Source organism: Sarcophilus harrisii, chromosome 2 (assembly GCF_902635505.1).
Source record: "Sarcophilus harrisii chromosome 2, mSarHar1.11, whole genome shotgun sequence".
NCBI lineage: Eukaryota > Metazoa > Chordata > Mammalia > Dasyuromorphia > Dasyuridae > Sarcophilus > Sarcophilus harrisii.
This window is the reverse complement of record NC_045427.1, coordinates 415,591,545-415,614,826: the sequence shown is the minus strand read 5'-3', so window position 1 is coordinate 415,614,826 and position 23,282 is coordinate 415,591,545. Positions and strand designations below refer to the sequence as shown.

The 23,282-nt window shown below is 36.6% G+C and overlaps 1 protein-coding gene across 2 annotated transcripts in view; it reads right to left on the bottom strand.

Annotated features, from left to right (window-relative positions):
* Positions 1-23,282, bottom strand: part of HRH2 (histamine receptor H2) — a 49,030-nt gene that overhangs the window by 14,029 nt on the left and 11,719 nt on the right. For both annotated transcript variants that reach the window (XR_004232174.1, XM_031953715.1), the window contains exon 2: positions 5,561-7,380. Coding sequence is in view for 1 of the 2 variants with exons in the window: in XM_031953715.1 (XP_031809575.1) it covers positions 5,561-6,642 (1,082 nt within the window). In the remaining variant the exon portion in view is untranslated. The remainder of the gene's footprint in view (positions 1-5,560; positions 7,381-23,282) is intronic.

The following is a 23,282-nucleotide window of genomic DNA, read 5'->3' as shown; positions in this document are numbered from 1 at the left end:
TGCTTGCTTGTTTGCTTTCTAACTTTTTCCGAGTAAGTGGGACTTTAAGAGTGGAGACTGACAAGTCAGTTGCAGAATTAAGATTTGAACCTGAGGCTCTGTCTCCAAAGATAGGGTTGGCTATAAAACAGTCGGCTGCTGAAAAGCTGGGTCAAAATTACTATAATTAGTTAATCAAGCAAGGCTTTTGATCATAGAATCCCCTAAGAGTCCTGAGAATTCCTCTGCTTCAAACCTTTGCTCCTGAATTTATGATTTTTGTCTTTTTAGTCTGGACCCCATTGCCTCTCATTGGGACCAGAACCCCAAAGCATTGGTCCATTCTGGATCCAGGGCAATCCCCAGAAAGTTAATTCTTCTGGGGATCCTCATTCCTCACTCCCACAGACTGGTGGTGATAAAACTCAATAATGAATTCATTGTTCTGTGCTCTAGGGAATGAAAACTGGGAAAATACATGCTATCAGTCAGGTGGGAAGCCAGGAACCAGGCTTATCTTAGTTAGTCAAAGACTCCAAGTAGCTTGTTTTGTCTTCCTCCCTTTCTCCAGGTTGCTGTTTGACCTGAGTAGTAAAGGCTAGTTCTCCCTCACTCCTTCAGCAACCTCCAGTCTAGGACCAAGATGAATGACTCATTATCATTATTATCATCAACATAACTTTAGCTCACATTTCTATAGTGCTTTAAACTTTACAAAACTCTTCCCTTCCAAAAACCCCATGAGCATGAGCATCATGATTGTACTTTATAGAAAAGGAAACAAGTCCAGGAAAAGTAAGTAAATAAGTTTAAATGATGAGGATACAGCTTGGTTTGAGGTCTCTGAAGTTCAAGTACAATGTTTTTTTTTTCTGTTCTTGTCTGCCTGTCTAAATTTCCTACATTTGGTTTGGAATTAGCACTAGACTTTCTTAGGTTCAGAGCACCTAGGATAAAATTCTCTGCCATTTCCTAGCTGGATAACCATAGCTTTCCCTTCTACCAGAACTCCTGGAAAATGTAAAGATTAGATTAGATCAGATTTAGATTAGATCACATCTCCTTATTGTGGCCTGTAGCACTTTGCAATTAGGAAATATTTAATAAAATGAAAATATAGCAGAACGAAGATAATATATGTGATTTTCTAAGTCAATTTGCAGCCACAGGGACACTTAAATATGGTTTTCTGGCCCCTATTTCCATTTGAGTTTGACACTATTGAACTAAAGGGTCTTCAAGGTCCCTTCTGTCTTTAAATTTGTGATATTATGATTTGAGGGACTTAACATAGAGCCACATTCAAAATACTCTGAGTACTATTTTCCTTTCCAGGTTCCCTCAGAAATCATCTATCTGTATTCTCTTATTGTACAGACCAGGAAACAGAGATAAGATGATGCAAAGGTCACAGTAAACGTCAGGATTGGCCTTTGAACATAAAGTCTTCTGACTCCAGGTATTCCCATCTCACCAGTATCATCTTTCCTCCCAATCTATAACACCCGCATGACATAACTTGGTACCATGTGGATCTGTGGATGTCAGGTTAAATCATGGCCCCAGGACCAGACTGGTTGACCTTGTTGCCCAGTCATCATGTGGGGGTTTACATTTATAGAAGTTGTATAGAGGGAATGGAGAAAGCCCCAGTTTGGGAATTAGGAGACAAGCTCTGTCTTGGTTTCTTCTACTAAAGTTCCTCTGACCTCTTCTCTCTAGGCTTGCTTTTTCCTCTGTAGAAGGAGGGGATCAATTGTATTAGATCATCTCTAAGCTTCCTCCCAGTGATAATGCTCTGAGTGAAAGGTTCCTCGATACCAGCTTGTCTGCATTCTGTGAAGGTGCTAATTTCTGATCGGGTCCCTAGCTCCCTCTCACTTGGGTGCTGCAGGTGGTAGGACTGTCAGCACAGATGGACGGGATCTCTTGGGTAGCAGCTGTTCGTGCATAAGTAATGTGTGCTGATGCTCACGACTTTTTCGTGGCCTCGTATGTCCTTTGGCTGGAGATTGGAATATCTGTTTGGGAAATACCCCAGTAAATGTCTGGATAGCTCCCAGAGCCTCTCAATTTTGTGGAGAATGAGGACAAATAGTCTAATATAGAACAAATCAGCAAATACAAAATTTAGGATGTGGGTTGTCAGCACTAGAACGGACCTTAGAACACAGAATGTTAGAGCTGTAAAGGAACTTAGAATTGTGGAATATAGAACAAGAAAGATAGAAGGGACCGGTGGATACAGGAAGTTGTATCTGCAAGAGACTTGGGAATCAGTGTGTGTAGAATGTCAGAATTGGAAAGGATTTTAGAAACTGTTTTCTCCCTTGTTGGAGAGAAAATCTGGATTGATGAGAGTATGAGAATTTGCTGTATATTATTATGTTATGATAACTTCTAACCTTTTTCTAATAGTTTATATTCTATCATAAAATATAAGCTATATAATAATAAATCATGTTACTTAGAAAAGTTGTCAACTCTTGTGGCTAGTAACACTCTCAAATGTGACCTGAATCAGATTAAAATGTAATAAAGAAATACTTAAAAAATAAATAAAAACACAATAAAATATCAATAAAATTACTTTGTGGTACTCTTATGTTATAATTACTTCTAACCTCTTCCTAACATTTTATATTCTGTGTTATAAAATATAAGCTATATAATAATACAGCATGTTATTTAGAACAGAGCTGTCAAACATGTGGCTAGTAACACTCTCAAATGTGACCTGACACAGATTAAAATGTAATAGAAAATACTTAATAAAATAAATAAAAATACAATAAAATATCAATAATGTTACTTTGTGATTTTCTAAGCCAATATGCAATTCCCGGGTATCCTTACCTATGGTTTAATGGTTCCTGTTTCTATATTTGATTTAGAAAATTAATTGGTTTATTATTAGAATATTGATTAATAATTAATAATATATAACATTTCTAATTGTAATATAACATGATGTTATATACTTTCTGAGCTTCAAATTCCTTGTCTGTGAAATGAGATTTCTAATAGCTGAACCACCCAATTCACAAGGTTATTGTGAGAGGGCAGATAGACATGGATATTCTCATAACAAATCTCATAATAACCTTGTCTTGTGTTATTCACAGAATCACAGGAACATATGTACAGAGCTGAAGGGACCTTAGAGGTCATTTAGTTCAGCCCCCTAATTTTACAGATGAAGAAAATGAGGCCCAGGGAAATTAAGTGATTTGGCCAAGATTACACAAATGATTTAAGTTTGGAGCTTTGATCCAGGTCCTCTGACTCTGAATTCAGCACTTCCCTCTTCCGAATCTCCCTTCCCCCTCCCTCTCCCCCACTACAACTGACTCTCTACAATTGCAATGCTAGTAGAAGATTTTATGGGTTGGGAAGGGTAAGAAGCTACATTTAGCAGCATGGGAACAATTGAATCAGCTGCCAAGCTCAACAGTTCCAATTCCCCATCTGCTATTTACAGCTGGTGTGACCCTGGGCAAGTCACAACTTCCAGGATCTCATTTTTCATTTCTGCCAAACAAAAGAGGTTGTGGTGGGGATTACATTAGCTATCTCTAAATTGCTTCCAGCTCTAAAACTGAAACTTCCTCTTAGACTACAGAGAAGCTACAATCTGAACCCGATGAAAGATCAAAGCTCTTTTGTTAATACTGCCATCTCATTTTTTCACTTCATTTGAGAATCGGACCTAAGACATCACAGAATTGTTGAAGCTTTTGCAGCTCTGAACTTGTTTTTGTCCCTACCAGAAATACAACATACAAACTTTGAAGCAATATCTCTATTGGGAATTCCAAACCAGGAGAAATGTTTCTCATGATGACAGTAGTTTCTTTCCCCTTCTTTGCTGAACTCAGCATCAACACCATATGATTTAAATGCCTTTTTTTTGTCTAGTCAACTGAAAGAAAATGATCCAAGAAACTAGTCAGTCACCTGGGATTTTTTTTAAGTGTACAAAGGGTACTTTTTGGCATGTAAATCAAGACAATTTTGCCCCATATGATGTGAAATTTTCTTTAACATCAAACTTTTAGAACATTTGATCTAAAAGGAGAGGACCAGGATAGAAATCATAGCTCTGCCACTTACTTCTTGTACAACCTTGGTCACGTTATTTAATCTCTTTCTTGGTTCTCAGTTTCTCATCTGTGAAATGAGAGGATGGTTATACATAGCCCTCGAGGTCCTTTGTGACTCTAAATCTGAAGTTCTGTGAAAGCAAGATAATTTGACTGACTGGTGATATTGGGTCAGCCAGGGATGTCCCTACCTGAGAGGGGCATCAGGGTTGTGTGGTTGGATGATGGAAGGGTTGTTTTACAAAACACTTGCCTCAGATAGTTGAGAGTATCCTAAATCTAACCAAGTAACAATAATAGCTAACACCTATGATGGGCCAGGTAATGTGCTGAGTGTTTTAGAAACATCTCAATAGATCCTCACAATAACCCTGGGTAATAGGTGCTATTATTATTATTTTTTTATAGTTGAGGAAATTGAAACAAACAGAAAGTCATGACTTGGCTCAAGTTCACACAACTAGCAAGTGTTTCAGGCTAGATGATTTGAACTCAGGTCTTTTGGACTCCAGGTCTTGCTCTCTATCCTCTGCACCATGTAGTTTCCTCAAGATTTCCATTAATAACCTGTTCTCCCTCTATCATATGTGGGAATGACAAAGTAGAAAGCACACGAGAGAGAGAATCAAGGTATGTGGGCTCTGCTTTCAGTTCTACCATTAATGTGATCAAAGGTCTTGGGGAAGGGAACTCTGTAGGTCTTTTTTCTGCCCTATAAAATGAGGGAATTGGTCTAAATGATCTTCAGAATTCCATTCAGTATTAACTTTGTTCTTTTTTCTAAAGTTCTTTCCAGTTCTAATATTTTTGTGTGCCTATTACCATTGTTTTCTTCCTGCAATCACATTCTAAGGTTCTTCTCAATTGTAATATTCTATTTATGTTCTAAGATCTCTTCCAGCTTTAAGTTTATGTACTATTCTCTAAGTTGCCTTCTATCTCTTGCCACCATTTTTTAAAAAGAGAAAACCAATAATAAATTGAACAAATGGAATTTCTATTTCTGTTTCTAGATTTCTTAAATCCAGAAGAAGAATGCCTCATTTGAGGGTCCCAAAAAATAACCAAAGGGGCACCTATTCCTTTTTTTCCCAAAATTTTGGCCACTGGGATTAAGAAACGTGCCCAGTGTCAACACAATTGGTAAGTTTTGGAGGCTGGATTTGTACTGAAGCACTCTTGATCCCAGAGCCCATGTTCTATCCATTGTATCACTTAGCCACCCCAAGGTGTACCCATTCCTCACTGTGCTTTCTACGGGTCAAGAGATACCCCAGAGGTGAGACTCTGGGGCCTGGAATGAGAACAGGACTGGATTAACACTCAACCATTCTCAGACCCACAGGCATTATTATCTCTTGGGTTTCCTTCTCTAGTGGGGTCAGGGAAATATGGCACAAGGGGAAGACATACAAAACTGCCCATTTGGGAAACCATTGCTACTAGGTTAGTATTCCCTCCCTTTTCCTTGCCCATACCTCTGGCCAGCCAAACTTGAAGTTTCCAAATTATCTGGCTCCTGGGGGAACGGGGCTTCGCTTCCGTTCTGCACTGGAAGTCTCAGAGAGGTCTCTTCCTGGAGTCCTAGGGTGACTTGGTGAGACTGGTTCTGGGATTGGCGGGAGGTGCTAGGAGACAGGGAGGACCCCCTGGAAGTGATACCCCTGCCCCTGCAACAGAAGAGGCACTGGTACGCCGTGCGGAAGTCCCTGTTCAGAGCCGCATACAGGATGGGGTTCAGAGCTGAGTTGACATAGCCAAGCCACAGGACGATGGTTTCACAGGTCTCATTGATGTCACCCCATATTCCTCGGTAAACAAACACCGTGAAGTAGGGAAACCAGCAGATGATAAAAGCCCCCATCACAACTGCCAAGGTGACGGTGGCTTTGTGCTCGCGGATGGTGACAGCCTTGTTGTAGTAGCTGTGGTTAATTCTCTTGGCTTGTTCACGGGCAATTTTGAAAATGCGATAGTAGGTGGCACACATCACCAGCAGGGGGATGTAGAAAGTGACCAGGCCGTCTACCAGGCCGTAGGCCTTGTTGACCTGCAGTTTGCATTTACTGGGAGTCAAGTTCGAGTTAGTGATGTTTTGGGTGTTCCACTCTAAGTGGATAGGCAAGAAGGAGAACGTGATGGAGATCATCCAGATGAAGATCAGAGCAATGGCCACCCGCTTAGGCGTTACCACCATGGTGTAGCGCAGCGGAGCGGTGATGGCGTAGTAGCGGTCCAGGCTGATCATGAAGAGGTTGAGGATGGAGGCAGTGCAGAGCATCACATCCAGGCTGGTGTAAATTTTACAAAGGGGCTCTTCAAAGTTGCATGTCTGGCCCAGCTCACAAGCAGCAGAGAATGGGAGCACCAGGAGGCCCAGGAGGAGGTCGGTGATGGCCAAGGACACAATGAAGCAGTTGGTGAGGCTCCGGAGCCTGCGGTTCAGCCCCACAGCCAGGCACACCACCACATTACCCAGGACTGTGATGAGGATTAGGAATATGAGCACCAGGCCAATCAAAACCTGGTGCCAGTTTGAGTCTTGGCTGTCAGCATCCATCTGGGACCTCCAACTTTTAAAACCACAACACAGCAAAGTTTCTGGGATCAGATTTCCTTGAGCAGGCTCATCAATAGATGGTGTCTTTTTATTTAAATATCCATACCCATTAAGGCTTTAATGATTCATTAGATTTCTTTTCCTAATTAAATCAAGAGATAGAGTAATGGATCCTAATTAAATCAAGAGATAGAGTAATGGATCCTAACCAGGCAGTGCTGATATGGACTTCCTGGCTGAATAAATGAGAGCAGTATGGAATGGAGAAAACTCTAGGTTCAGAGATGGAGGACTTAAATTTCCTGCATGACCTTGAGTAAATCAGTACTTATTTCCAAGTTTCAGTTTCTTAATCAGTAAAATGAGTCTGGGTGAAATAAGGTTCAAGTTTCGGTTCTTACTCCTTATAATGATAAGACCTGGAGACAATATCTTATGATCAAACTATGCATAATTCAAGCTTCAGGTGTCTTGAAGAAAGAGTACTGAGAAGGCTTGAGGCCCAAATGGGGATGATTGTGGTTTTCCACATTTTGTTTTCCATGTTCTTCATTCTCCTTGTCTTATGAAGGCCATGACAGGTATGGGAAGCCATAGCTTCATGCCAGAAGAAGATGGGAGGTGAGGCTTGTCATGGCAACTTCCTTCTTCAGAGCGTAGCCATAATCAGGTCTGATGTGGAAGGAGGGAAAGAGAACCCAGAGGGTTAGAGTAGAACTGTGGTGGAGAGGTCTTGATCTGAAAAGAAAAAGACCAAACAATCAGAACTTTGAAATAAGATGGAGGAGCTGTTAGCATGAGACAAGCTCAGAATAAATAGAACTCAAGTATATCATGAATGTGTGAAAGAAAACTTTGAGAAACTTCTGAAAGTTGAAAGATTTGAGTGATCCTTTTTTCTCTTGGGAGAACAGGAAAGGTTCTTTGAGGAAGCAGCATATGATCTGGGCATTGACAAATAAGCACCAAATTCAATTGGTGGAAAGAAGGCAGGAGGCCTTGGCATAGACTGGATTTGGGAAATTGTGAGTGCTCCATTGGGGCCGGAGCAGAGGGTTTGTGAGAGAATTCATGGGGGAAAAGGCTGGAAAAGTGGGATAGAGCCAGATTGTGGAAGGCCTCAAAAGTAAGGACAAAGAGTTTGCTCTTCACTGAGTAGGAAATGAAGAGGAACTAAAGGTTTTGGGAGCAAAGGAGTGATATAATGAAGTCTGTGATTTAAGAAAATTAATCCTTTTGTAGCATGGAGTAGAAAGAGAGAGTTCTGTGGTTCATGTACTGAAGTAGTGTTGGCAGTGAAAGTCCGAATTAAGGTTGTTGCAATGGGAGTGAGTAGGAGGGGGCTGATATTATTGGAGTAGAATTGACAGAATATACAGACTGAGCTGAAGAAGGCTGGATAAATCTTTATTACTATCTGAATGACTTCTTAAATGGTCTCCCTGCTTCAAGTTTCTCTCTCCTATAATCTGTCCTTTAGCCACAGATGCCAAAGTGATTTTCCTTAGACATGGATCTGACTATGTCATTTCTTTATTTAATAAACTTCAGCCAATGGCTCACTGTTGCCTTTGCTGTAGAATAAAACCTCCTCTGTTTGACTTTTAAAATCTTTATAAGCTGGTCTCAACTTACCTCTTGTGCTTCATTATGTATCATTCTCCATCCTGAACTCAAACTTCCATCTGCCTTAGACTTTGTTTCCCATATGGGCTACCCCCTCTCCCATCTTTAGAAATTTGTGCTGATCATCCCCATGCTTGAAATACTTTCTCTTCATTTCTATATTATAGAGTCTTTGCCATGTTCTACACTCTGGTCTTTACTGATACCCAAAACTGCTAGTGCTTTCCTTGACTGTCTTGTACTTATACCTAGTACTTTGTTTTCCCAGTACTTAGCATAGCACCTGGATCATAGTAAGCACTTAAAAACTGCTCACAGATTTGATTTGTTTTATCAAATACTTTATGTTTTTGTATTGATCCTGCATATGTTTATGTTGTCTGTTTTTATATATGTAGACTTTGTCTTCCCCAACAGAATGTAAATTACCTGGAACTAGTTATTATTTTATTTCTGTTTTCGCATCTCTATTAATCAATTAACCAATAAGCATTTATTAAACACCAAGCATTATTTAAGGTGCTGGAGATTGAAACACAAAGAAATAGTCCCTCTTTTTAGAGAGCTTATACTCTAATGGGAGGAGATAATATATGTGTATATGCATATACTTATTTATTTGCACATGCAAAATAATTGCAAAATCCATAGCAAGTAGTTCAGTATAAGCCCCTAGCATATTTTTTTTTTTTTGTGTGTGTGTGTGTGTGTGTGTGTGTGGGGCAATTGAGGTTAAATGACTTGTCCAGCATCATACAATAAGTATCTGAGTCCACATTTGAACTCAATCCTTCTGACTCCAGAGTTTGTGCTCTATCCAGTGCAACATCTAGCTGCCCCATACATAGTAGGTTCTTAATAAATAAAAATTTATTTATTGGTTGATGAGAGTGAGAAAGAAGAGTTGAATGTGACTTTGAGGCTTTGAGCAAGGAAGACTTAAATAGTGATACCAGGGACAGAAAGTTTTCGCCTAAAGAAGAACTTGGTGTAGGAAGAATAGGCTTGCTTTTAAAGATCTAGAGTCAATGTGACCCAGTGGGCAGAGAATTGGTCCTCAAACCAGGAATACCTGTTGTCCAAATCCTGCTCCTGGGTGACCTTGAAAAATCATTTAACCCCCCAATATTCAATATTTCTTCAAACACATTGAGTTTGAGGTACCAGTTGTACCTATGTTCTGGGGGTAATTGGCATTGAGATTTGAGTGGTCGTTATAAGACTTTTCTACAAAACTATAGATAGAGACTTGGGAGTCATCTGCATGGAAGCTGGAGCTGAAATGGGAAGAGATGAGAGTGTGAAAGAAGGAATGGAGAGAGAGAGAAGGGGACTGAGCTGCAGAGTCAAGCATGTCATGGGAGAAAGAACACTGGACATGAAAAAGGAAGAAAACATGAGTTGAAATCCTAGGTTTAAAACCCACATCTGCCATTTACTATCTGTGCAATCTAAAGGCTAGTTGCTTTCACACTCAGGATTTGTTTTCCTCATTTGTAAAATGAAAGGGTTGTACCAGATGATCTCTAAGGTCCTTTCCAGGCCTGGCATTCAAAACACTATGAGCCCTAGTATCTGCCAATTTTTTTGGAGAGGGCTGCAGTGGATTTTTATCATAACAGATATAGCTGATAATTTCATATTGAGGTGAGAGGGAAAATTCAGAATGGTAAGAAATCAAAGAGCCATCACAGCTCCTTCCAGAAACAGCATTATTTCCATATTCCTTTCCAATGAAGCATCTGTAAATTAAAATCGAAATTAAAATTCTACTGAGTCCTTGCCTGAAGCTCTGCTACTCTATGAATACCACCAGCTTCATTTAATCATAACTACTTAATAGATTTGGGGAGCATGAATCTGGAACATGTTCCAGCACTCCAGCCAGTCCCATTAATTAGGTGTAAAATGCTTGATCCTTCTCATGTTTCCTGTGAAAGAGTCTTCGTTAAAAATATCTCTCTTCATTAAAAAAAAAATCTCTTGGGTCTACCCTGCCAGGGCTAATTAACTTTAGATATGTTAGTGAGCAAGAATGAATTTTGGAGAGTCTCTATTTCTGCTCACAGCACTTCCCTTCTTTCCCATCAGCCCTCGCCTATAGCTTATTTGCATGGAATTTTAATTCTGGGGATCTTAAATAGCTTATAGGCTCAGGTCCCGAATGTAGAGCTGGATGATGGCTTAAAATATTAGAGGTATCTAGGAACACAGAACATCAAATGTTATAGTTGAAAGGGATTTTATTTTTTACCTTTTTTATTTCTTAAAAAATTTTTTTAATGTGAATTTAACAATTATCATCAGACACTGACATTTCAAGATATCAAAGAATAGAACAGAGTCTTGTATAAGAAATTGTGAACTTTTGTTATGTACAGTTTTAAAGGAAAAAATATACCCACTTTCATATGTATATACACAAACACACATATACAATGCAACACACACACATATATATATATATATATATATATGTATACAAATACTTATAAATATTTTTCGTTCTTTAGGCATTTCAGTCATTTCCAAATCTTTGTGATCCCATTTGGGGCTTTCTTGGCAAAGATATTGAAATGGCTTCTAATTCATTTTACATGGAGAACTAAAGTAAACAGGATTAAGGGACTTGTTCAGGATCACATAGTTAATAAGTATCTGAACTATATTTGAATCCAGGTCTTTCTGCTTCTAGTCTTGCACTATATCCACTGTGCTACTTAGCTGCCATACATATACATAAACATAAGCCTATAATACACATAAACATATATATGTGCATCTACACACATATAAACATATATATATATATATACACACAAATATATATTTAGTTTTATACACACACACACAATCAGTAAATTTGTCAGAATGGGAGGAAGCAGTATAGCCTGGTTCTCTCCCACAGTTATTCCAACAAAGGTCAAAGAGGAGTACCAGAATGATTGGTGTTTTCAAGAAATCCAAGGAGTTATTCTAGTGGGTTATTTTTCTGATTGAGGCCAGTATAGGGAGATAAACTGTGGACATGGGGAAGGAGATAGAAGACCTTCCCAGAGGAGAAACAAATGAGTTTCTCTGTCTCTGGAGCTGGATCAAAAATCCAATGTGGATGGAGGCTGAGACTTGGCCTCTGTGTACTGGGACAAGGAGTAGATTGATTTATGCATTGGAATGATCCTAGGCTTGTACATGGTACAGAAAAAAAATGGAACTAGATGTGAGCCTGCAGTTCTGTTGCTTTGACCTTGGATCAGGAATTTGCATTAATTCCATAGATCTAGGCTAAGTCTTGTAGCTGAATAATGAGAAGAGAATACTAAGATCAATGACAAGTTGATAGTTTTATCTCTTTGATAGTTTTGCAGGAACTTCTGAGTGGGTGATAGACACTGGGGCTAGCAGTTATCTGTTGGGCTAGCTGGTGTAGTGGTAGAGTGTTTGAGTTGGAGGGAAGAAGACCTGATTTCAAATCCTTTCTCAGAACCTTATTAGTTGTACAACCCTGCTTAAGTCATTTAATTTATCTCAGGCTCAGTTTTCTCATCTGTAAAAAACTGCTAATAATAATAGTACCTACACCAGAGAGTTATTGTAAAGATCAAATGAGATAACATATATAAGGCACTTTGTAGTTTTAGATCCAGGAATGACTAAGACACAAATTCAAGAAAAAGAGAGTAATTCCATCATGTCCACCAGCAAAGCCTTGGAAAAATACAGTTGGACCGCAAGTTTAATTATAATTCTTGAAAGAATGAGGCAAGAGTTAAAATGTTATAAATTATATTAGACCTCTAGATGGAATAAGTGAAAAAGAAACAAGAGTAGTAGATGAAAAATTTAGAAGGAAAGTTAATAGTTAAATACAAGAAATGTTAAAATTTATCCAAGTAACAGAATCACTGAAAATCAGATTGGGCTAAATAGAAGTTAATGATTTCATGAAATAATGAGAAATATTTAAACAAATTTTAAAAAATTGAAAAAAATGAGGTATGTCAGGTCAAAAAGAACTCATCTGAAAAAATTCAAAGGGCAAAAATAACCATAAGAATTATTGGACTTGACACTTAAACTTCCTGGGCAACTTAATCCCAATTGCCTCATAAAAAAAAGAATAATTGGATTTCCTTAAAACCATGACTAATAAAAAAAGACCCTGAAATAAATAGAATAATTGATAAAAGTATTGGACTTAGAATTGAGAAGACTTGAGTTTACATCTTGTCTTAGACACTTATTAGCTATATGATTTTCAGCAAACCAATTGGCCTTATCAGTGTCAATTACTTATATGTAAAATGAAAATAATAATATCATTTATACCATAGAATTGTTATTTATTTATATCATAGAACTGAGTATAATAGTTAATAAATATGTAAAGAAATTTATAAATAGTGCTGCAGAAATGTTAACTATTTCAAAAAATAGTTATTTCAAGCATTTTTTCTTTCATATGTCAAGAAATCAGGGGAAATTGGCAAGTTCTATTTGAGAGTAAAGCAAAAATAGAAAGAATCCACTATTCACTTCTGTGAAGAAACTCCCCAATGAAAACTCCTAGGAATATTATAGTCCAAACCCATCATTTCCAGGCAAAAGAAAAAAGCAACAAGATAAGAGTTCAAATATTGAGGAACTACTGTTACTTTCATATAAAATTTGGTAGTATATAGAAGAGGATAGTTTGGAATGTGATGTTCCAAAAGATAGACAATATAGGTTTACAACCAAGTATAAATTAGAATTCACCACTGAGTAAAATCTTACAGGAGAAAAATGGATTTTTCTTGAAATAGAAGACTTTTAAGCATTATTGAAGAAAAGCCCAGAGATGAGTAGAAACTTAGAAATAAAAACAAAAGAGTCAAGAGTACCACAAAAGGTAAATATGTTTGAGTAATTGAAAGGAACTAAAGAAAAAGTGTCTCTTAAAAATCCTAATGTCATTAATGATCACAGAGGCAGTTAAGTAAAAAGAGTGATTGTGTTGTATTTTAATAGTCTTAAAAAGAAAGTAAGAAAAGGAAGAGAAAGTGGAATACATTGTTGAAGAAAGGGGAATGAAAAGAAACAAATGCAAAAACTTTGGCTGAAATAGATTCAATTCAATATGGGAAGTGGGAGAAAGAAGAGGTGGGAGTAAGAGGAAGAGGAAGAGAGGGATATACTATGAGCAAAACAAACTCCAAATTCAGGAAGTGGATCATAAAGGAAAGTTTGGAAGAGAAGGTTGCAAGAACCTGTAATTGTCATCTGCATGAGGGGATAAAGAAGAGCAGGGGAGTGAAAGGAGACTGCATCAAGTATAGATCACAAGTGCTAACTACTCTCCTTCACTCTCACCATCCTCTTTATTTGTAAAGAAGAGGCAGAGGGCAAAGTTAGCCAAAAGCATAAGAGAGAAGGAGGTAATGATGATGGGGAAGGTACAACTAACAATCATAACTGTGTATTTGAATGCAGATGAAGTCATAAAATGGAAGAGGATAGTAGAATAGATTAAAAAGCAGAAGCCAAAAAATGTTTGCAGGAAATATAATTGGAAACATAAAATTCACATTTAAAATAAATGGCTAGAACAAAATCTATCTGCTTTAGTTGACCTCAAAATGCAAAGGTAGCAATCATGATTTCAGAAAAAGTACAGCAAATATTTGACTAAAAGAGATAAAGAAGAAAACATTTTTATGCTGATATGCGCTGAATGAGAGAGTATCTAGATATTTAAGGAAAAAACTAAATAACTTATAGAGAGAAATAGACACAGTTATAATATTTGGGACCTCAATTTATTCTGTTCAGACCCACATAAATATTATAAAAATATAAATATGAAAGAATAAAATACCTATAGAATTTAAAAAAATTCAAATACAACAGTTCTCTCGCAATTACAGAATGGGAATATAAAATGTATGCATATTTCTCAGCTACAAATGCATCTACCATTATAAAAAAGTTACCTTGCATTAGACAATGCAAAAAGGTAGAAAAATTTAACACATCCTTTAGTGATCAATGTAATTGAAATTATATGCAGTAAAGGTTTTTTGATGAAAACATTGAAAGGATTGCAGTCTAAATAATATTAAAATTGGTATGTCAAAAAGAAATCCAAAGACATATTAGACAATTTAATCTAAGAAAATTACAACAATGAGACACATACTAAAATTTGTGAGATACAGTCAAAACAATATTTAGAGGAAAACTTTTTATCTCTAAACATTCATAAGAATGAGAGAATGAACAAAGAGATCAATGAATTGTGCATGGAACTAAAAAAAATCCCTAGAAAACCAACATATTTTTAAAAAACCTCAATAAAACAACAAAATAGAAAATCTAAGGAGAGATTAATAAAGTTGAAAGAAAAACAATTGAATTAATAAATGAAGCAAAAGCTGGTTTTCTGGGGCGGGGAGAAGGATACAAATCAGATGAACAATTAGCTAATTTAACTTGATAAAGAAATGGAAAACAAAATTGCAAATACTGTGAAAGAAATAAAGGAACCTATAAAAATATTTTACCTTGTCATTTGACAATAAAACTGATAAGTTAAATAAAATGGATGAATATTTACAAAACTATAAGAATTGCAGACTTATAGAACAAAAAAGAGATCTTCAATAAGTCAATATTAGAGAAAATGAACAAGCAACAAATAGGTTCCCAATTGGAAAAAAAACAACCCAGGACTAAATGGATTTATAAGCAAGTTCTATTCAACATTCAAAGAGAAATTAATTTAAATATTACATAAACTTTTTGCAAACATTAGAAAACAAGGGTTCCTTCTAAATGCCTTCTATGATATAAGTATGGTCTTTATACCTAAACTAGTAAGAAACAAAACAGAGGAAAAAAAAAACCATAGACCATTATCCTTAGGGAATAGCTACACAAACATTTAAAATAAAGTATTTAATAAAGAGGCTATAATAATATATTAAAATGATTGTACACTATGACCAAATTGGATTTATACTAGGAGTACAGGATTGGCACAATATTAGGACAACTATAAGCTCAACAGATAACAATCAAAATCATGATAATAAATATGGATTCAGAAAATGCTTTTGACAAAATTCAGCATGAATTTATTTTAAAAATACTAGGAATAAATGTTTGCTGTTGTTATTCAATCATTTCAATCGAGTCTGGCTTTCTATGACCCCATTTGGGCTTTTCTTGGCAAAGATACTGGAGTGGTTTTCCATTTCCAATTCCATCTTATTTTACAGATGAGAAAACTGGGGCAAACAGGGTTAAGTGACTTGCCCAAGGTGACACAGTAGGAAGTTCCTGAGGCCAGATGAATCTTTTAGACTCCAGGCCTAATATTCTTTCCACTGAGTCATCTAGTTGCTTAGGAATAAATGGACTTTTCCTTAATATAATAATATTATCTATATGAAATCAAGAACCAGCATCTGTAATGGGGATAAATTAAATACCTTTCCAGTAAGATCAAGGATAAAACAAGGATGACTTATCACGACTAATATCTGATATAGTACTAAAAGTAGCAGATAAAGCATCATTAAGACAAGAAAAAGAAATCAAGGCTATAGGCATAGGCAAACAGGAAAGCATTGTTTTTTGAAGATGATATGACAGTTTGCTTAGAAAATAAAGCAATAAATTAATTGAAATAATAACTTTAGTAAAGTTTCAGGATAAAAAAACTCCACATAAATCATTAGCATTTCTCTATATTATTAACAAAACCCAGGAAGGAGAGGGAGATATTATACTTAAAATACCTGCAGAATATATAGAGCATTTGGGAGTCTACCTACCATTATACACATAGGAGCCACACAAATAAACTCACAAAACATAAAGAATTCAAGAGATATTAATTGCTTATAGGTAGGCCTACATAATAGGATCCAGATCATAGTGCTACCCAAATTAATTCATTTATTTACTGCCATACCAATCAAATACCAAAGGATTACTTTGTAGAACAGGAAAAATAATGAAGTTAATGTATAGGAACAAAAAATCTCAAGGTGAGCCTAGAAGTACCATATTTCAGATTATAAAATAAAGCAGTAATTATCAAAACCAACCAAAATTGGTTAAAAATTAGAGGTCAATCAGTGGCACAGATTAGGTTTACAAAGAACAGAAGCAAATTAACCTTCTAGCCTATTGATGTTTTATAAGCTCACAGACTCCAGCTACTGGGAAATGGACTAACTTTTTTTTTTTTTTTAAACAAGAACTACTGAGGACACAGGAAAGTGTCCAACAGAAATTAAGTATAGACTAACACTTCACATTACCATAGCAAGACAGGTTCCAACTAGATAGATCAAAGAAAAAAGTCACATCAGATACAAACCAAAGGAACAAGAAGAAAATTTCCTTTTAGATAAGGGAAGATTTCATCACTAAATAGACTGATTTTCTAGAAGATAAAATAGGTGATTTTTGTTATATAACCTTAAAAAAGTTTTTGTACAAACTAAATCAATGCAATGAAAATGGGAAAGGAAATAATTTACTAAAAAAAAAACTTTACAGAAACTTTCTCTGATAAAGGTTTCATTTCCAAAATATATAAAGAATGTATTCAAATTTATGAGAACAAGGACCATTCCCTAATTATTAAATGTTCAAAGGCTATGAACAATTTTTCTCATCAGCAGCCATGTAAAACTATTCTAAATCACTAATAATTAGAGAACTACAAATTAAAGCAATTTTGAGTTTCTACCTCATACCCCTAAGGAAAATGACAAATGTTGGAGGGGTTCTGGGAACACAGGCATAGTTACGTGCTGTTGGTGGAAATTAGTCCAAGAATTTTGGACAGCAATTTGGAATTATGCTCCTAATGTCACTAAACTGTGCTTACCCTTTGACCTAGTCTAACATGTGTCATTATCTCTGTTCACTTAGCAAAGCGTTTTCATATGTTATTAACTCTCTTTTCCTCTCTTTAATGACTTGAGCAGGCTCTAAAGTCTCTCATAAGCATACAGAACGTGGAAGTGAAAAACATATTTTCCATCATAATGTCACCACCAGGGAAAACAGAAACTGTTCCTGTTTGTTGCTGACATTTTATACATTGATGGACTTAGGAGAGGAGACAGAGGTGGGTGGCTAGTTTGGCTTCTCCTCCATTGTAGGAAGAATCATTTTAGCTAAGCCTGAGGTCTCCCTGTCCCTAGTTAAGGGATAATCAGGACCAATCAAGGCTTTTTAGCTTACAATATAGATTCCCAGATTCCTGAATTAATAGGCTTGTTATCTAAAATATTTCTGGAGGTTTCCTTGGAGCTGGGATATGAACATATTAATAAGACTCACAGAATTTCAGAGGTAGACATCTAACCCACAAATGATAAAGCATCCCATTGTAATCCCCCAAACATGTCCCAATATATATCTTGCCCTGGAATCCAGATGGCTCTGGAGGAGAAAGTGAGGCAGGTGACTTTGCACCCTCACTTAAATCTAACTCACTTGCATATTATGGCATAACCTCTCCAGATGTCATGTTTTCTTTGAGAACAAAGGAGAAATAATAGTCTTTCCTTACAGACTTTGATATGGGGAAACTTACTACTTTCCAAGTGATCCACTCCATTTTAGGATAGATCAAGTTACTAGGAAGTTTTCCCTTAAATCAAGTCTTTTTGCTTATAAGAGAGGAATTCTATGGGGAATGGATAATGGGATACTTGGAAGAAATAGTGATAGATCTGTGTGTGTATGTGTATGGATTTGCATGTATTATATATGTATATACATATACATACACACAAAGGTATAATTATATGCACACATATGTATACACATACATAGGCATATGTGTGTGTGTGTGTATAATTATCCACACATATATGTAGTGCCCCTAACTATTAGCAGTGCCTGGAAAATACCAGATACTTAATAAATATTTATTAATTGATTGGAAGGGATAGATAATAACAATATGATCACAAAAATCATGTATTTTAGAGCCTTAAGAGATCTTAGAGAAGAACATCTCTGGAGGTTCTTAACCTGAGGTTTGGGAAGGGCTTTTAAAGGAATATTTAGCTTAACTACATTTCAGTGTAATTTGTTTCCTTTGAAATCCTATTTTTTTAGGGATTTTTTAAATTTTTTATTTTAGGGATTTTTTTTGGGGGGGGGAATTAAAGCACCTTATTGTGTGAAGAGGTCTTTAGGTATCACTACACTTCCAGAGAGGTCCATGATGCATGCAAAAAAGTTAAGAATGGCCTGATCTAGTTCCACATCCATTAGTGGACATTTCCAAAGGGATTTAAAATTTTCAAAGCAGTTTGTATCATTCTTTAGTTTGATCCTCACCACAATATTGTAATGAGGATAGTGCAGGTATTATCTATTATTCATTCCCTTAATTAGAATGAAGAAGCAGATTCAAGAAAGATTAAATTGTTCCATATTGTTAGAAAGCAGATTCGAAACCAGGTCTTTTGCCTAATTGTTCAGATTCTTTTTGTTATACAAAAACTGTCGTTCACCTATTGGCAAAAATAGAGAACATCATGATGATTGTGTTTCTGTCCAGGTTGAGTGAACTTACTTGGGTAGGGTAAGCTTCATTTCTGAATTCTAAAGGCTCTAATGCACACAATAGAGACTGATGCTGCATTCAGGTTAATTAACTGACAAGCATTATTTGGCCAATTTGCAAGCAACCATTTAGAGCAGTGAGTTGTTTTTACCAAGTGCCCAGCCCATGGTGAGCACTAGGTGCATACTAAGCACCACAGAGACAGCAGATACATTTTAAAGCTGTGACAGGAAAATCGATTTTCTCCATGCAGATTTAAACCCTTGGGACTTCTCTTTTCAAAGCTTAAATGATTATATGCTCATGTCTACTGTGAAGCCAATTGAAGTACACATCAGGAAACCAGGAAAACTGGGTGCCGTCCTAGTTCTGAAAGCATCCTATGACTTGAGGCAAATTGCTTTTCCTCACTGAACCCCAGTTTTTCATATCTGGAGCATGCTCTTCTGACACATGGGCATCCCAGAATAGCTACTTTCTTTTTGAAGTAGTTTGTCAGTATGCATTCACTAAAAATACATAGTTCATGAGCCCTCATTGATGTATTTAGATTTTCTTTAGTTGCCCATATGACACAACTCTCAACACAAAGGCTTTAAGGAAACAGCACAGTATGAAAATTTGCATTGGAACACTCCCTCTCCACTCCCAACTCCCAATGTACATTCTTTGAAAAATATACACACCATCAATGGAGAGAGGAGGCTCTAATGGAGGTTTTCATAGCCCATTCTACCCTTTCACTTCCCCAGACCTTGGACAGCTTCCTGCCTTCCTCATTACCCTCATGCAGGACTTGAGTCTCTTCCTGTCAAGTCTTGTCCTTAGATGATTGGCTCTGGTTCTTTTCAGCAAGTGAGACAAATTGGCTGTGAGAGACAAAGTCAGGATCTGGGTCTGAGCAAACTTTTTCAGAGCTCATCTCACTTCTACTATCTACATCTTTCTTGGGTTCATATGGATGTCTCATTGTCTTTTCATGTTTCATCCTAGTTTCATACTTTCCAGTCTTGTTCCCTTTCCCCATCCTCACTCTTTTCCCATTTCTATTCCCTTGATTTTCCCACGTCATCCCCAGATTGTATATGGGCGCACATGTAAGGAATGTATTGGCCAGGGCACAAATATGGAGCAAAACATATCTCTTGTTGCAGCACCACGGAAGTCTTCTGGTTATGTGAATACACTATTTTAACTGGTTCTGACCTCTGTTGAAATTTATTGCTCTGCTGTTCCCTACCATGGGGGATTGCCGAGTACATAATATCAGTTGGGTACTGTTTTGGTGGTCAAAATATTTCTTAAAAAGAGTTGTCCCAGTATGTATATAGGTGCTGAGATGCTTAGAAAATAAACAGGAATATATTCCACCTTAGGAAGTGGCAAAGTGTCACAATAGATAGTGTGTTGGACCTGGAGTCAGGAAGAATCATCTTTCTGAGTTCAAATCCAATCTCAGACATTTTCTAGCTGTGTAACTTTGGGCAAGGCATTTACCCCTACTTGCCTCAGTTTCTTCATCTGTAAAATAAGAAGGAAATGGCAATATCTTTACCAAGAAAACCTCAAATGGGATCACACAAAGAGTTGGACATGACTGATCAACAAAATCCTCCTTCAGAATAAAAACAGTGAAATTAAATAATTCCCAAGTCCATTGGTTTCAAATACTCCCCTACTACTATTAGTTTTTGATATTATCTATTGAGCCAATATGGCTGTAGTCTGCTAGAGTAGAGAGGTTTCTCTTCTTTTCTAAGAGGAGGCTGGTAGTTCTTTTATCATTGTCACTCAGTGTTCAAAAGCCAGCCCAAGTGCTCTAGGCTTAGATCAAGTCTTTTTGACATAGTGTACGGATAGAAATCATAATTACTTACAAATTACTATTTAACTTAGGGGTAGCCAGTCTCAAGATCTTCTTTGACACAAGGTACAAATGAATTTAAGTCAGACCAAGAGGTGATCGAAAGAGCATAATTATCATTCTCTACCCATTCCTATCTTTATTATGCGTATGTTTGCCACAAATCTCAGTTGTTTTTCTTTAATATTTTGTCCAGCCCAGTTCTGTCCTAACATGTAAAATGAATGGAAAGGACCAAATGATCTCTAAGATTACTTAGAGTTCTAATATTGTATGTTTTGTCCAGTCTTAAAATTTTAGCTTCAGTGTTCCAAGGCAAACAGTGGACCAGGACCTGGAGTCAGGAAAATAAGAATTCAAATCTACCCCAGGCACTTATTAGTTATGTGACCTTGTGCAGGCTTAATTTCTTCAACTGTAAAGTTATGATCATAATAATGTCTATCTCTCTAGGTTGTTACAGTGAGGATTAAATGAGGTAATATTTGTGGAATGCTTAGCACAGTGTCTAACACATAGTAGGTAATCAATAGATGTTTGTTCCTTTCCTTTCTAAAGTCCCATCTATTCTGACATTCTCTATTTTGTCTTCTGGAAACTCTCACAACTATAATAATTCTGTGTTCTACGATTATAAGGTTGCATCTATCTTTCACATTCTATCTTCCATCTATAATAATTTCAAGTTCTGACTTTTGATGTTCTAAAATCCTTCTGAGTTCTGATATTTTGTATTCTAATGGCCTTTCCAACTCTGACATTTTATGATTTATATCCTACTATCCTTTACAACTGATGTAATCGTTGAGCTTCTGACTGAGATGTACATTCAAATTAAACACTACCCCAGAATGCTGAGATGTTTAAAAAATAAATAGAAAAGTTTCTTCCTTTAGAATAAAAACTGTGCCATTTAAACAATCTCCAAGTTTCCTGCCCCTGTGATTATCTGATTAGAGATGGGTGAGCGTATTCATCATTTCCTAAGAAAACCTATAGGGATGGTCTCTGCTGTAAACCTAAAGTACTTACCTGAAACATTTTAAGTGGCATTAAAAATAAATTTCTGAGAATTTATAGCCTATGACAAAGTGGAAGTGATCCCAGGGTCAAGAGTAATATTTCCTTCACCCACTAGAATGAGCAGGAATTTCCACTTGCTGGATGATCATAATCTATTCTCAGTTTACTTGCTTTTTGCCCTCTGACCACCTGAAAAAAGTTTAGGGTTTTTAAGAATCATAATTTAATTTAATTTAAGTATAATTTAAGCATAATTACAAAATGCTAGAAATAAGTCCTTTGACTTAGTTCCTGATAACTGGGATAGATGGGGAACCTGGAGGCCAGAGAAGAGAGTACTTTGTTCATGGCGAAATAGAAAGCATATGGCAGATCCTAGAGTAGAGAGAGCCAAGGCCTCCTGACTCCAGATCCATTATCTCTATTTGCTATATATATCATTTTGTCCTAAGCTCTTGCTACAGCTCTTATACTTCCATGCATTGGTTTTTAAATTAATAAGTGAAAAATCACATCATTCTTGGACAGTTATGTACTGTGCTTAAATGGAAAGAGTCCATTCAAAATCTTTTGAAGGAACTGATAATTCATTCTAAATTCTCTTCCATGTTGTTGACAGGGGTTTTAGGCATTCAAATAGGAGAGAAGAAACATACATGTCTCAGTGAGGAGAGAGAATTATTGGGGCAGGAGGTAAATTAGAAGGAACTCTAGAAATCTGGGGATATTGAATATAGAGTTAAAAAATCTTGGCTCCATTTTGTTCCTGACACTTAATCAGATAGGCAATCATAGAGAAGTCACATGTCCTCTCTGAGCATCCTTTTCCTCACTTGTAAAATGGGAGAAATAATCTTGGAATCAATTCAAAGTCAGCCTCCTTTAACTGTCAATTAGTTCTGTTTGCCTTCTGGCATTAGGCTAACATGTCTTTTTAAAAAATTATCTTTCCCAATTAATGTAAAAACAATTTTTAACATTTAAAAAAAGATTTTGAGTTCTAAATCTTATCCTTCTTCCCTTACTCATTTCCCCTCTCCTCTTGAGATGGTAAGCAAACTGAGTACAGAGTTATATATGTACAATCATACAAAACATTTCCATATTAGTCATTTTGTGCAAGAAAACTGGAACTAAAAAAAGAAAAGAAGAAAGTAAAAAACAGTATGTTTTGGCCTGTTTTCAGATGGTATCATTTCATTCTCTGGAGATGGATAGGATTTTTCATAAGTTTTTCAGAATTGTCTTGGATCATTGTGTTACTGAGAAGATCAAAGTCATTGTTATTCTATCACTTGTTATTCACACAATATTGCTGTTACTGTATGCAATATTCTCCTGGTTCTGTTCATTTCACTTTGTATCAGTTCATGTAAGTCTTTCCAGGTTTTTTTTTGAAAGCATCCAGGGCAGAGAATATTCCCCTTTACATGGCAAACTTTAGAAGCAAGAAATCGTTGTCATTGCCCCCCCCCCCCCCCCCCCCCCCCCCCCCCCCCCCCCCGCCGACTAAATTTTCTCTAGTCTAGACAAAACATTTCCATT